We start from the raw sequence: 15895 nt of genomic DNA on the forward strand, positions 1-15895 counted from the left end.
TGTCTTGCTCTTTTTCTTTCCCCTCTCCGTGTTACACAGTTGTTTTTGCACCCTGTCAGGCACACACCATTATGCACGTTGCACAGGGGCACCGTGCAACTGTCCACTGGGCGCTGCACCAGGAACAAACTTTTGCGCGCAAAACTTTTAACGCTGGAACGCCGACCGAGGGGAAGGGACTTTGGGGGGATGATGTTGTGTATGTGTGTGTTTGTGTGTGTGTGTTAGAAAGAGAGTTTATATACACTATGCACTCTTACAAGTGCATGCACATGACACCGGAAACCGGCGCGGGAGGAAGCTGTGACTGATGTACGCTTTTGTGTGCTGTGCTTTCGGGAAATTCCTGCGCACTTACTTGCTTGGGGCTGCTGCTTTTGGTTTGTTTTTGTGAAGGAAGCCTTACACACCACGCTGTATAATGTCCACAAATGTGCAGTTCATTTTGAATGAGTTGTTGTGAATGTTAAGCTTCCACCGGCGGGAGAGACTGGGGAGCAATGCTTTATTTCTCACAGCTAATAATGGGATGCCAATATTCGCTTTATTTAAGCTCGTTGTTAGCATTTTGGAGGGTGTTTGTTCTGTACGTCTCTCGGGAAGGATATTTGAATTAAATGAGCTTAATTTTTTCCTCATTCCATACGAGTAGGTTTTCCTTTTTTTGTAAAATAAAGTTTAAAGTTGTAAAAAACTGACATGAACATAATATTTTCTTTAAGTTGTTTATTAACATTACTTTCATTTGAACATGATTACTATCAGTGAGAAGTTCATTACATTCGTCATATTTAGTTTGTTTGACATTGTTGACTATAAGGACGTATCTGTTTTGAATCATTTCTAATATTTGTTATTTTTTTGTAAAAATTGACATTTTAAGGTGATGCCTCATCAAAATTATAAAAATAGAAAATTATAAACTTCTTCTTCTTCCTTTTCTTCTTTTTCTTCTTCTTCTTCTTCTTCTTCTTCTTCTTCTTCCTCTTATTCTTCTTCTTCTTCTCCTTCTTCTCCTCCTTCTTCTTCTTCTTTTTATTCTTCTTCTTTTTATTATTATTATTCTTCTTCTTCTTCTTTTTTTATTCTTCTTTTTATTCTTCTTCTTCTTCTTCTTCTTCTTATACTACTACTACTGGTACTACTACTACTACTACTTCTACTTTTTCTACTACTTCTTCTACTTCTTTGGCACAACAATCACTATCGGTGAAGGCCTGCCTGTATCACAAACTAGTGAGCTTGACTTTTTGATTACCCCCCATAGTAAGATAGTCAGTCCTACCATATCCTACCATGTCCTACCATAGCACGATCCCTTCGAGGTTTGAACCCATGACAGGAGTTTAGTTAAGTCGTGCGACTTGATAACTGTAACACGAAACCGGTTGTCTTTAGTGTAACGAAATATAACAAAGAGGGACATTTAGAAAAATGTAACTTTCCAAAAAAATTCTTGGCTATTTTGAAGAACTTTCATCAAAATTATTTGCAAGACTAAATTATTTCTTTTTATTTAATTAGGAGGAACAATCTTAGCTGCAATGTCCAAAACCAGGTCTCAGTTTATAAAAAAAAAAAAAAAAAACACACACAAACATAAATCTCCCGAGTTATTCTTAAAGTGTAAACCTACAAAATAACAATGTTGTTGCTTCAATAAAATCTGTCACGCTTTATGTCCCTCGCGCTGCGCTAAGCAGCACCGAGATCATAAATAAAATCTTGATAGCGCAGTAGTTAATATTTATCTGTCTGTTTCTTTTTTTCCCCATCTTTCTGTTTTCACACACTGTCACTTCGCCGCTATTCGCTTTGTTTCGACCGATTGCGAGATTGCAACCATCGATTTTTATTACCCGTCTCTCGATATATCCCGGCTCCACTCCGCCAGCTACGCGCACAGTAGTTCCCCTGCCCTGCGCCTCTGACACTATCTCTGCGCAAGGCCTCGGAGCAATAAATTCTAATAAACGAACGATGGCACAAACGAATTCCCGCGAGTGGACAATTGAAAACGCAGCCAATCGCAGCACCGCAGGACGATGCTTGCCCAGAGGAATCCCATTCGCATCACACCCAAGGGCAGAACTGCGGGTGATTGGGAGCTGCTGCCCTCAAGCTGCATGAGCTGCGAGTACGTCCAAGGACAACATTTCCAAACCCCGGGGATGAGGGAAAAGCAATAGAACAAAAAGAAAGCTCACAAACACATACACCGAAAAGCACATCAAGGCACAAGGCAATAAATCAATTTTTTCCCGCCATACTTGACACCTTCGGGGTAGGTGATAGTCGGCCGTCGGAGAGCGTGCGAGATGAAAAACAAAAAAAAAAACAATCGGTGACAATGCTTGGGGCAATACATTCCACCCGGTGGTGGGAAGGTAATCCCCATCCCCTTCGGTGGGCCGGGAGGACCGTACGACAGAGCGCCACATTCGCACGGATCGCGCAACGAACGCGTACGGGGCATTGATGAAGACGATAATAAATGGACAGTGTCAGTTGATCCCGTGGTCTTGCCGGGGTCCGGGAGACTCTGCCGGTGCCGGTTTCGGTTGGCTTCTTCGAAATGCTTTCAGTCCGACACACGAGTGTGTCGACTCGGGCCACGTTTTCCACGTTGGCACGTGGACACCGCAACGGGACAGTAAATTACCGCGCCCTGTCATCTTTCGGACAGTGATTCGGCCGGTAGCCAGTGAGCTTTCCGAAAGCGCACCTGACTGCGAGGAGCGAAAGAGAGAGAGCCGAAGAGTCATTGTGATTATGCGGCGCTAAAGAAGCAGCAGCAAAAAAACATCCCATTCCAAGAGCACTTTGTGCACGTTCTTCGAGCTAGTTGTGAATGATTTATTGAATATTTATGACTGATGGGTGAAAGCGCACCGAACTCAGTTTGGATCCGAAATTCAAAGTATCTTCCAAGGATCGAAGAACGTTTGAACAAACCGAAACAACAAGAGAACTCAATTTCAGGAACGAAACCATCACGAAATACAACAGGAGACTATTTTAAATGCTCTCATTATTGCTTAATTCTGTAGAGAGCTGTTGAAGCTGCAAGATTGGATTAGTTTCGAAGAATGGCGTACCTCACCGAGCGTTAACGCTTACAGTGCTTCGATCCTCTCCGTTCTCGGGCAGCGCAAGGCAAGGAGGTTTCGGTAAACATGCAATTTCACTTGAAACGCTTTTAAATAATCATGAACCAGACAAACGATCAAAGAGAGTGTTTGGTGCGGCCCACAAAAAACAAAGCCCCAACCCGAAACGGCTTCATCTTGGACGGCTACAATCGAATATCCCGACGAGAGAAACTCGTTCAAGTGCTCGAGCTACGAGGTAGGTTGAAGTCCCACTCAACCGAAAACCCCAAACACAGGTTCCATTTAAATGCGAATGAGTGAGCTTTCTACCGTTTGCCAAACACCTTCGCCAGCTTCGCCAGCTTCGGGATTGACGTTGCACATGCCGCCCGTTTTCCCGAGAATGAGCTCGATGAGGGTTGTCGATGAGATCGTTGTGGGTGTTCGGTTTCCTGTTCAGTTCACACGGAGCATTCCGCCGTACGGATTGAACCCTTTCCTTTTTTTTTGTCCGATGCTCTGCTTCTGCACCTTTGTGTGACGAAACTGTCTGTATTTCAATTTCGATCATTGTGTATTATTTTTGGTTGCAAAAAGAAACGAGCATCTACGCACCCGTGCGGATGGGATGCTTTGACACGTGGCCTCACACACGTGCTGGCTGGCCGTTAATCCGAAAAAGCAAATGATGATGAGGCGAGCAATCGTACCAGCTTACCAGGAAGTGCGCGAGTTCGTAACGATTTGCATGCATTAGATGTCCTTCTAGGAAATATGCTCCACCAAACAAAACAGTAGGGGTTCGCCCAAAAAGTGTTGCATAATTTTAGGAGCAAAGGGATGGTTTTATTTGACTTTGACGCAATTATTGCGGTGTGGAGTAAATTACGGATAAAGCTCATTAGCATTATGAAATGAGGCCCGGTTAGCTTTCAACGCAACTGAAATGTGTCGCAACTTTGACAAGAGCTTAATGGTTTTCAATGTTAAAAATTCCTACGAGTAATTACTTCAAGAGCACTGATGTGTACTTCGGATTTGAGTCATAAATCCACTCTGAATCTCGATTTGGCAAAACTGAATCCAACACCAAATCATAAGATGAAATTCTAGGCAATTAGGTGACAATGAGTTCGGACGATTATGGATAACTCCAGGTGACTCCGGATGATGACTTTGGATGACTCTGAACGACACCATATGAGTTTGCACGACTATGGATCATTCCGATCGACTTCGGATGAGTGTAGACTGCTCGGGATGTGTCTGAACGACTCCAGTAGATGTCTTGACAACTCCAGATGCATCCGAACGATTCCGAAAGAGTTTGAATAAATCATGACGAAACCAGATGAGTCATGACGACTCCCGATGAGTTCGGACGATTACAAATCATTCTTAAAATGTTTGGATAATTCTGGAAAAATCCAAATAAGTCCGGACAGCTCCAGATGAGTCTGGAAAGCTTAAGACTTGTCCGGACGTCTCGGGATGAGTTCGGCCAACACAAGATAAGTTTGGACGTTTCCACATAAGTCCGGATAACTCTAGATGAGTCTTGACAATCACGGATGAGTCTGGATGACTCTAGGTGAGCCTGGTCGACTCCGGATGAGTCTAAACGACTTCACATGAGAACAGACTATTTTAGTGAGTGTGAACGGCTCTGCATGAGAACTAACAACTCCAGATAAGTCTGGACGACACCGGATGAGTCAGGACCACTGTCGATGAGTTTGGACGTCTACAAATTAGTCCTGACAAATACGGATGAGTCTAGAAGCCTCCAGATGTGTCAACTCCAAATAAGTCTGGACGGCTCAAGATGAATCCAGACGACTCCAGATGAGCCTAGTCAACTCCAAGTGAGTTTGGCCGGCTCAAGATGAGTCCGAACGACTCCAGATGAGTCTAAACGACTCCAAATGAATTCAATTGATTCTAGCCTTAACATCCTCTAATGAGTTCAGATATGTTTGAACGACCCGATAGTTATGCATCGATCGGAAAACGTTTGGATCACTCCAAACTAGTTTGAATTAAAGTGTTAATCTAGAATACTGAAGATAAGCAATCCATTTAGGTATGCTATAAGTTTTTTAATTTAATTGTGTATCGCATGTACGTGTCGACAGCTAAAAAACCCCGGTTCAATTTGATTTCAAACATAAAATCACAACAAGAGATATTTCAAAAAAACCCAAATACTTAAAAATAGCGTCTCTCTTATCAATTCACTTCAATCATTACTAAGACAAACGTTCTACACAAATTGCACTAACGACGTCCAGAATCTTACAATTGCAACGAACCTCCACCCATTTTCATCCCATAGAGAAAATAAAGAAACAATCTACAATTGTATCGATTTGATTGCAATTACTCCCACCACGACCAAGTACAGGGGTAATCGGTTTTGATTGCAGCTCTCTATTGTTAAAAGTTTTTTTATTATCGTTCGATCGCAAATTGCTCTTGTGCACTTGCTACACTTCCTTTCCTATTGCTTTCCACTTTTCTCCGTACTTTCCCCGTTGCAATCTGCATCGAGAGAGTTGAGCGGAACGAAAATAAACTATGAAAACAGTAAAACACTCCAGGTAGAAAGAAAATTAATCATGCATTTTTAACCAAGAGGTGAAGTGTGATTTCGGTTCGAAACGCACACACCACGGAACAAGCCACGTTGGACGCCACGGGAACGATCCGGGCCCAGGAGTTGATTTGCGAGATGAAATCTAAATCTCGTCATACCGGTGAGCCGGTCCAGAATATTTCTGATTGGAAATTAGTGCCGCTCCAATAAGTATGGTTTTACACTGCGAGTCAGCGGGACTGGTCAACTCGGAAACAACGCGGGCAACCAGTTGCGTTCGGCGCTGCAGTCACTGATGGTAGTGTATTTTTAATTTCGCGATAAAACTCACCCTCTCCGTGATTCGTTGCAGCATGGGAATGGTTTTTGCACGACCAGGATTTCAGGATTTTGCCAACCGCCAACCGAACCGGATATCGAAAATAACTTTCCACCAGGTTGTACCAGGTTCGGTGGTCCTCGGTGATAGTGCTGGGACGAGGCATCCTTTGGACCGTGGAAGTAATCTTGCTTTTAGTTCAATAGTTGATCGGGTGGGTTTTGGGAATTTAATTTCCCTGCCCGCTCGGGCTCGGCGAAATTGTTCGCAGTAAAACATTGGCCCACGGTTGTTGTTCGATCGATCTGGGTAGCGCGGGTTTGAAACTTTCACTACTAATTCCCGTGGTGAGTGTGTTGCGTTTGGTGCCCGGTGCAATCATTATGATTATTATTAGTCCACTGGGAATTAATTCAAATCCCGGGTTGCGGATCGAAAAGTGGGTGAGCTTTAGTGGATTCCAGTACCAGAACAAGCAGGGCTTTTCGAAGGCCACAAAACACGGCACTACGGTATGCGATTGGACGATGCAATCATGGGTTTCTATTGGACTTGGAGCCATGTTTCAATAAACCGAAATTGAAACAAGATTATACCTGGTGTTTGTGGATATTTCGTTGTTTTTTCATTAGTTGAAAACAGTAAAAAAGGCGTTGTTAATATCATAATTGCTGTTTTTTTCTGAATTTTATCATAAATTGCTTTCAAGTTTATAGTTTTGTGATTAAATGTACTTTTTAATGCGTGTATTTAAATTGAAATTCAACAACTATCAAATGTTTCATAATTTTTTCAGTTGCTGACAGGTCAAATGTTACAAAACTTTAATACAAACTTTTTTTTTATTTACACAAATACTTTTTGTGAACTTTATTTTAAATAGTTTATCAAGACCCGATAAAGTAATAATATAAAATTTAAAAATTTGCAAATTATACAAAATTTGGACAGTCTCAAAGCTAAAAATCGTTTCCAACAAGAATCAAATAGCTGTGGAACACTTTAATGACTCTTTCTTACACGAAAATATCTTAATGTTATGAGAATTGGACTCTGTAGCACCCTTGTTGGACAAATCCAATAGAAATTTCCAAGTAGCCTGTCCATAATTGGTGCCTAGAGTCCAATTTCCATCGTATGAAGTTCACTTCCCAAAATAAAGAGTTAAGGAAGTGTCCCACAACTATGAGACCCTTTTGGAAACCCTGTAATACACGGTTCAGTTGATCTGTTCACAAAAAAACACCAATTTTGGATTTTTGTTAAACTGTTTCAATATTTTGACTAATTAGAGTAATACAAAAATAATACTCACTGAGCACAAGCGTACAAAACATACCCAAAACAGCAAAACATACAAAAATAGAAAAAACAAACATAAAACAATACAGTGAACTGCTGACCTGCGAGGCAATAAACCCATTTTATCCCATTACCGGTGCATTACTGATCGGGAAAAAACAACCGCAACACACACCCGATCGAGCATCGAATTCGGTTGCTTGTTACTGTGGCGAAAACTAAAAAGCGCCCTCTCCCATCGTCCCAAAAAGCCATGCTTTATGTTTCTCCCACGAACTCTACACACACCAAAAACCACACAAACACACTGGGCAGACAGAGGAAAACATGTCCCTGGCTTAGCGAGAAACCGGGTCAGATGGACATTCGGTGTTCAGCGTATGCAACGGAACCAGTTTAAAAAGGCCCCAGCCCACCCGCCAGTTTCGTGAAAATGAAAATTTCTCGTACTTTTAGCACCTAGTGGACGTACATTCGGACCCACCTTAAACACACCAGTGCGCCACCGAAAGGGTCAGGAAGATGCAGGAAGACCAACACACAGAGAGGATACATGGCATGTGCATAGGAATTAGATTTCGAATATTCGAACCACAAACTCCTGCATCTCTCTCTCCTCCTTTTCGCTAGACCGATAATTATCGATTTGTGCAGTAGCTTTGACTACCTCGGTCGGTTTACCGAGTACGCTTACGGTTTTTGGCAAAAAGGGGTTCGCCCGACCCGGTAATCGCTTTCGATACGGCCCCGAAAGCCCCGTAGGAGATTAAATGCCAAGGCTGCCCGACCGGATAGCTTCACATTCCGAGGCAACGAATCAGTATGTGTGTGTGTTTAACATCCGTTTTGTCTGCCCTATTGAAATTTGATACTTGCTTGCTGCGGTGCACACACGGAGGTGAATAGGGGAAACCCGGGTTGCCTCCGGGTTGCCAACAGCTCCACAGCGCATCTGAGGCGCACCCAAGCTGCAACGTGGGTTGGTGTGTGTGTAATTATGGGTAAGGTTATAAATAGAAAGCCTTGTGCCTGGTGGGAAGACAAACCAGGGTAGCGGTACAATGGACATTCTGGGAGCTTTCCAGGAAAGTGGCATTGTATGTAACCACCACCATCGCCCTCTCTGCAGCCTTCTTTTTATGCACACATGTCGGACATGTGTTTTGCCAGATGGTAAACTTGCACAGACAAAGCTCGAATGCGCACACACACATCCTAACACAACCAAATCTAGCTCATTCGAATGCCCCCCTCCCCTTCCCTTGTGCCAGTCTCATCTCCTTCTCCTTCCCTAAAACAAATATGATCACCTGCAATAACGATTAACATATATTGATATTGGCGTCCTCATCATCCCACGGCGCATGGTGGGCATGGTTCGGCATTTCGTGCGTTAAATTAAGTTATAGTTTATTGCAGAAAATTATGCTAATTTCAATAACAATAACGATTGATACTACTGATGCTTGCCCGAGTGCACCGAGGCTTGCATTGGAGGCTCTCAGTACCCGGTTGTCCCGGACGTAACCGTGTGTGTACCGTAGATCGTATTTATGAATAAGCGGGTTTAATTAGGGGCAATATTTGAGTTAAGTGGCCACCGAGTGAGGGTGAGAACTTAATCGACCACAGAAAATGTAGCCTTCCTGTGCGCCCCAGTGCGTGTGTATGTGTTGGTGTGCGGGCGAGTGGCACCGAAATCAAGTGAAGCAAAACACAACCCCGGGACGGGTTTTTGCATAATGGGGACACTGTTTAGTTTACCGCCGTCGGGTTTTTGTGGACCAAAAACCCCGTGCCAAGAATTAAATCGAGAAGTAGTTTTCATAATGAGACTGAAGGGGGTAGATGATGACTAAGGATACTTGCGTGTGCTGGAATTGAAATAATCCGTCATGACGAATTGGGGACCGGAATTGGGGTTTTGGTGTAGTGTTGATAAAGTTTATAGAAACGGTCACTAAACGGGCAGAGAGGCCCCAAACTTTATGGATATTGTTATAGTGCAGTTGAAATGGGGCTAGTGGCTAGTATTATAAACACTCGGAAGTGTTATGGAATGGGCGGGTAATCAAATCTAAAACTAACTGCATTCCAATATCTTTCTCGTTTTATAACCCTGTCCGACTGTGTGACGGTGATGTATTGAATAGGGCGTATTTTTGGCAATGTTTTAAGTGACTAAATTACTTCAATCCTGCATGATGACCCATAAACGAATGGTAGTTAGTTTGAAGGTGTATTTTATGCTAAAAGGAATCTACTATAGATGACAGGGTGATACTCTCTAATGTGATTGGGCGAAACTATTAAAGTTGTGTCATCAAAGGTAGTGCATTTGCACAATATGAACTAGCGAATCAGACCCGAAGGTAACATAATTGATGCATATCATTTTTCATGGACTATAAAGGTTATTTGAATTGTTTATCAACTCGAATAAGGAAGTAACTTTTACAAGGGACAGAATGATTCATGTGAAAAAGCCAAATTTAGATACAAATTAAACACATCAAAGCGAAGGTATTTCCAATTTGATTGTAACATAAGTGTTCTTGATATTATCATATTTCTTAAACGCTATATAGATGACTCTTTTTTGCACAACTATTGACAAATTACATATAAATATATAAAGGTTAATCGAGTTGAATTCTACAGAAATTCTAAATTACATTTCTTTGCTACATAGTAAGGCCAAGTAAGTATGACTAGTAAGTAATGGAGTCTAGCAGATCTAGATTGAAAAAGTATCTGATTCTATATCGAACCCGATTGAGTTCCATGACTAGGAACAGGTATAGGTACAATTCTAGGACCAGCATTTATTCGGGATCAGTCCCAAGACCATTCTGGCTTCCGCATCGATTCCAGCATTGGTAAGAATTTAGTATCAGTTCTAGTTCCGCTAGCATGAGTGCAGAAGCATTTCCAAGATCGGTTAGGACTCAAAATTAGTTTATTTTAAAGTTCCCTTTGAATTTAAGGGGATGTTGGGAATATTGTTGCGTGGTCCAGTAGGCGGGCAACATTGACACTGATTCCAGTAATGGTTTTAATTAACATGTGATTTTTTTTCAATTATTATTATTAATTAATATAATTCTTGTTCGCCAATAATGACCCCACAAGATATCGTAAATTCTTATATATTAAAGCAGCGCAGAGCTTCACCAATACTAGAAATGGATGTATGGAAATTAACTCCTGCATATTATAGATTAAAACTGCGTACCATTCCTGATATCGGTTCATTTGCCGCATAATTAGTGTTATGCCTATCTACATACAAAAGGGATGATGAACGAGAGCTAGAGCAAGGAAGGTGTATGTTCATTTTGATTAATAGGCACGGTGCGTCAATTTCTCCTTTTAGCAGTTGCATGCAGTTACATGCAAAATGATTAACCCGCCCGTGAAAATGGATTTTGTGGAAATGGATCAAACGCATCATGATGGTCTGCGCCGGAAAGCAGAACCGGAACATTATTGAGTATTCGCTGTGTTCCCTGAAAATCATGAGTACGATTTGGAATGAGAAGGATAACTGCAACTGGAGGTTTTATGGAAGTTCTAAGAAGAATAACGCCCATCAAACGATCGGAATGAGCTCATACCGACGATAAAGTGCGTTTCGACCAAATGCAACATGATTCCAACGTATATTTACGATCAGGGCCTCACACTCAATGCCTATGGCTACCGAAAGCTTCTGAAAACTGTAGTAAAATCATAGATCACAAAAGAGGCCAACGGTTGGCCGTATGTGTAGCAGTAGGCCACAATACTTTACCACGCGGTTGCCTAGCCATCGCGAGGGAATTACATCACATTTGATCTCCAACCTTCCCAGAACTCAAACCCTTTGACTATTTAGTTTTTTGATGAAGTTAAATGTGGTATTAATAGACCGTCCAGCAATACCTAGACGGAACTAGGGGTGTAAATTAAGTACGTTTTTTGCGGCCCTTAAGCAAGGGATTTTATTATTCTTCAACCACTACACAATCATTGATACTATTTATAAAATCAAGAAAGTTGAAAGCTTCGCATATTTGGCAAAAATAATTGAATGTGAGAAAAACAATTACAAGCAGATCTCCATCAAATTAAAGCAACAAAAACGTTTTTACAATTGCAAAATTGTGTCTGGTGGCAGAAAACATCTAAATCGCTTAACACTAAACTCCAACCACATTCCCCATAGCCCCACAGGAATAAAACACTCACTGCGCGAAAGATTCTCACTCAACCTGCTCGAAAGCGAAACTGGTCGCGTCCGCGTGTTCTGCTGAAAAAAAAGTGCTTCCGGCTGTATTTAAAACTCACCCACCCGAACCAATCGAACAATCAAGTTAAAAGCACCAAGACAAAAAGCAGCAGCAAAAAGCAAGGAGCACCGTTGCGCCCCAAAAAGTTTGTATCAACAGTGTCCTTAATTTCAGCCGGCCCTTTCCCCACCCTCCAACTGCTTGCTGTTTATGTTGCGCCGGACGAAGAAGTGCGCACCGCGTTACGCAACCGCCGTCATCGCGGTGGTGCAGGATTTAATTACGCGGCCAGCGAGACGCCCCGGGAGAGCGAAATTAGGTTTTTGCCGGCCCCGTAAGCATCGACACTTCCGTTTGAAGTTTTATTCGCCAGGCACCGGCACCGTCCCTACCACCGTCCATTGGCCCCTATCAGATTACCAAGATCGGACGAGCGGAGGCAGTATGTTCCGGTTTGAAGGCGCAGCGATAAGAAAATTGAACTAACCAATTGTTGGAGGGCCGTCTCCCCCCTCCCCCCCCCTCTCCCCAGCTTCCAGTTCGCTGGAATCGGCTGCAGGATGCCAAGGGCGTGATGGTGCGTGTGCGAGTTAATTAGCACTTTGCGTAATGAATTCGCATTCGCACTATGGTTGATGGGAGCGGTGGTAGGATTGGGGCATGGCAGGGCCTATGGTTGAGCGATGAAACAATATTTGCCAGTCCACAAACGCCCAGCCGATCGTAGCAAGGGGTACTTGAACTTGAACACAAAACTAATTTGCTGTGTGCAGCGACCATCGCAATGGTTGCCATTTTTCAGCGAACGATGGCGGACAGCACCGCTTGTGTTTAACTAAATCAAAACAAAACTATGCTACCTATGCTACACGGCGAACAAACAAACACACTCGACGGGAACTGACGCTCTATGTTTGTTTATTTTCTTTTTTCCTTTTTCACTGTGTAACTACAGCAAATAACAATAGCAATCCAACATGGATGAAATGACAGTTCGAACCGGTCACCGGCAACCGGTTCATCGACATCGCTCACGCACTCGTCACCGTGGCAACGGGGGACGGTTTGGGACTTTTCTTCATCCACTTCGTCTGCTGCGTCTTGCTCTGCTTCACAAAGATCGGCTTCTTGATGTACACCGGGTAGGGTTTGGGGATGTGCACCGGGTACGGTTTCGGCACCTCGACCGCCACCCTGTGGAAGATGGGAATCTCGATCGGCAGCGCATACGGCACGGGCCGGTCCACCTGCACCGGGATCGGTTTCTCCACGTACACCGGTATCTTGCGCTCGACCACGATCGGCACCTTGTTGTGGATGGCGATCGGGACCGGTATCTTCACCGGGACGGCCACATGGCGCTCCACCTTGATCGGGTACGGCACCGGGACGTTTTTGGTGATGGTAATCTCCTTGAACTGCTTGTTGCCCCACGGTTCCGGGTTTTTCGTGTCAAACGTGTGGGCCGAAACGACGCGCTCGGCCGTGCCGAGTGGGACGAACCTTTTAACAGGGCCAGCCGTCCCCTGGGACACTATGATGCCGCAGGATTGATGCACCGCTACCACCAACAGAGTTAACACAATGCGCTGAGGATGCAGGAGGGGAAACCAATTCTTAATCACACCCAAGGACCTTATCACAACACACATCACGCGCTTACTTACTTTCATGTTGTTCAACCGCTCGTTCCGATGTTTCACACTGCAATGATTGAGAAACCAACCGGCCGCTGGCATATTTATAGTTGGTATGCCTTAGCAACTCGTCGTGAGCTCTGCGTGTTCACTTGCTCTGCGGGCTCGGTACTCGGAATTAGTCTGCACTCCCGGGGCACACGGGTATCCTCATTAGCACCGCGGGGTGGGGTGCGTGGTGCGATTAGGAAGTTTGTTTGAGCGGCGATACCCGTTTAAAGTTAAAACACTTGCGCCCGGTGAACTTTTGGTGGTGGGTGTGCCTGTTTTCATGCTGCATTATGCACCCAAAGTCATTAGGGTGTCGATTTCGTCATTAGTAAAATATTTTAAAGCAAGAAGAGGGAAAAAACACCCCCCGGCAACACGTGCCGTACAGGGAATGTGGTACTCGGTTGTACGGCGTCTTCGTTTGACATGCAAAAAAGGGTTTGTTTTCACGTACACACAGTGCTTTCACGCGGGTGTCAGTGAGCTATGCTTCACTGATGCAAACCGTGGTATCATTGATAGGTAACAAGATCACTGGTAATGGATTTTTGCATACCGAAAACCTTGAGTGGGAAAAAATGCATTTAGGTGGGGATTTCAGGTATTAAAAAAGTCAAACATAACAACAACAAAAAACGATATAAACGCAAATAAGTGGAAAAATAATGCAGTTAGGTAATCAGTACACATTATGCAAATAAACATCGGTATCGAAAAAACACGGCTCTATCGCCGCTATTCAGGAATCGGTCATGGACCTCGCCTTTAGGATCGTTCCCATAGCTTTGGGAAGCGTTGGGAATTGAGATGAGAATACTCAATATTTTGAAATCGAAGTGATTGAAATCAGAGAAAAAAATAAAATAATTAAATCTGTGTCTTACTCTTTTTTGATTGATTGATTTGATTGATTTGATTGATTTAAAAATGTATTAAAATACATTTTTACCCCCTTTTTTAACACTCTTTTGCGACTCAAGTCACTCAGTCTCTTTGCGCCGACTAACGACTCACTATGAGCTATACATTCAAAACACTTACTCTTTTCGCCGGTTAGTGGCTTATTTTTTCGGGATTCATCCCTGAATCAGTTTGAATAAAATCCGAATGGAAAATGTGTGATAAAATATGTTCAAATGAAGATATTCATATACAGTGAAATCCCTCTAAGGTGAATCTTCAAGGGACCGCCAGCTTAGAGAGATATTCATGTTGAGGAAACTTATGAAGGTGTTGGTATGGAATATCCAAGAAAATACGAGAGAAACATGGCCTCCGTTGACCAATATGTTTATGAACAATCATCGAATTCATCTAACCGCAAGGCCAGACGAGGTGAAATAAACAGCGAAATGAACTATTTGACAGGTGAAATATCTGTCAGATAACGCATCACAGCAATCAGCTCATGTGCAATGTAAACAAATAACGTATACAAAATTGCAACTACAGTCCGAACTCACTGGTTGAACTTCAATTCCCAGCCCACGACTGAAAATGTGCTTTTTAGTTGGCACGTTTTTCCATACAAAAAAATTATGAAAATTTTCTAGGCAAGCCATGAGGTTTTTGTAAATTTTTTAACGGGTTTTCCATACAAACGCATGATTTTTACTTGAACTGTCAGCCAACTATCGAGCGTTCAACTAAAAAGCATGCCAACTAAAAAGCGTTCAACTATTGAATTTTAACTGTAAATCCATTAAATGGCTTCATCAAGTATTTCGGCAATTTTCAGTCAATAATTCGTCATTTCTTCCGATTGTTTTGCTTAAAAAGATATTCTTTTAAAGTGAATTTCGAAAGCAGATGTTATATTTGCCCCAACCCTTTAGCTGCATCTGTCAGATATTTGAACTGTCAGAATAGTTCATTTCGCTGTATATTTCACCCTGTCTAGCCGTACCGTACGAGAATCTCGGCTGTCAAATCGTATATGCAGCTTGAAGGATATTCGTCTTAGGAAGATATTCATCCTGAAGAGCCACAAAATGTACGGAATATGAGAGGACCGTCGAAATTTTCTCCTTAAAGAAACAATTCATCTTGAAGAGACTACATCTTAGAGAGATTTCACTGTAAACTCCTCGTGCTGAGTTTTATCTAAGCAGGATTAAACATACTCATGCACTACTTACTTTGCCTGCACATCTCTATGCGTTCGCCTGGGGCCCCGTAGATTGTTAGTCTATAGTATGCAGTATGTATTAGTTGTGGACATAGTACTAGCGACAAGGGCCCCCGGAAGGATGGACGTTGGGGCCCCGAGGCGAGCTTTTCTTCCCTCCCCCCCTCATCTCCCCAAAATGTTAGGGTCTGTAAGGACCTCATATCGTCTTACCGCCTAGGGCCCCCCATACCCTTAATCCGCCACTGCGTCCACTAAAAATCTTTTACTCGAATCTACATTAAAAAATTTGCCAATTTTGGAGCTTAAAAATCATCGAGAGGTGAAATAAATGATAGTGGAAAAGAATACCTAAAATTGACACTTTAAAAAGTGTTGCCCGATGAGACAAACATGCAATATGTAAGTGGCGACATCTGGCATCAAAACGACAAGAACTTAGTGGTAAGTTAACCATATCAGCTAAGAGATACACGAATAACAGCAATCGTGTGAAGTA

The 15895-nt window shown here is 42.9% G+C and overlaps 1 protein-coding gene across 1 annotated transcript; it reads right to left on the bottom strand.

Moving 5' to 3' along the window:
- Positions 1-12481: 12481 nt before the first annotated feature.
- Positions 12482-13384, bottom strand: LOC133393101 (MAGE-like protein 2). The gene is made up of 2 exons (XM_061656558.1): positions 13248-13384; positions 12482-13169 (listed from the first exon to the last, which is right to left on the bottom strand). The coding sequence occupies exons 1-2, from the start codon at positions 13317-13319 to the stop codon at positions 12612-12614; spliced, it is 630 nt and encodes a 209-aa protein (XP_061512542.1). The 5' UTR covers positions 13320-13384; the 3' UTR covers positions 12482-12611.
- Between the last annotated feature and the right edge of the window lie 2511 nt (positions 13385-15895).

This window comes from Anopheles gambiae, chromosome 3, assembly GCF_943734735.2.
Source record: "Anopheles gambiae chromosome 3, idAnoGambNW_F1_1, whole genome shotgun sequence".
Lineage (NCBI taxonomy): Eukaryota > Metazoa > Arthropoda > Insecta > Diptera > Culicidae > Anopheles > Anopheles gambiae.

Bases quoted from the DNA above. Each gene is read 5' to 3' on its own strand.
- LOC133393101 (XM_061656558.1), bottom strand. From the start codon at position 13,319: ATGCCAGCGGCCGGTTGGTTTCTCAATCATTGCAGTGTGAAACATCGG. The intron at 13,170-13,247 runs GTAAGTAAGCGC...CTGCATCCTCAG, and splicing joins AGCGGTTGAACAACATGAAA to CGCATTGTGTTAACTCTGTT.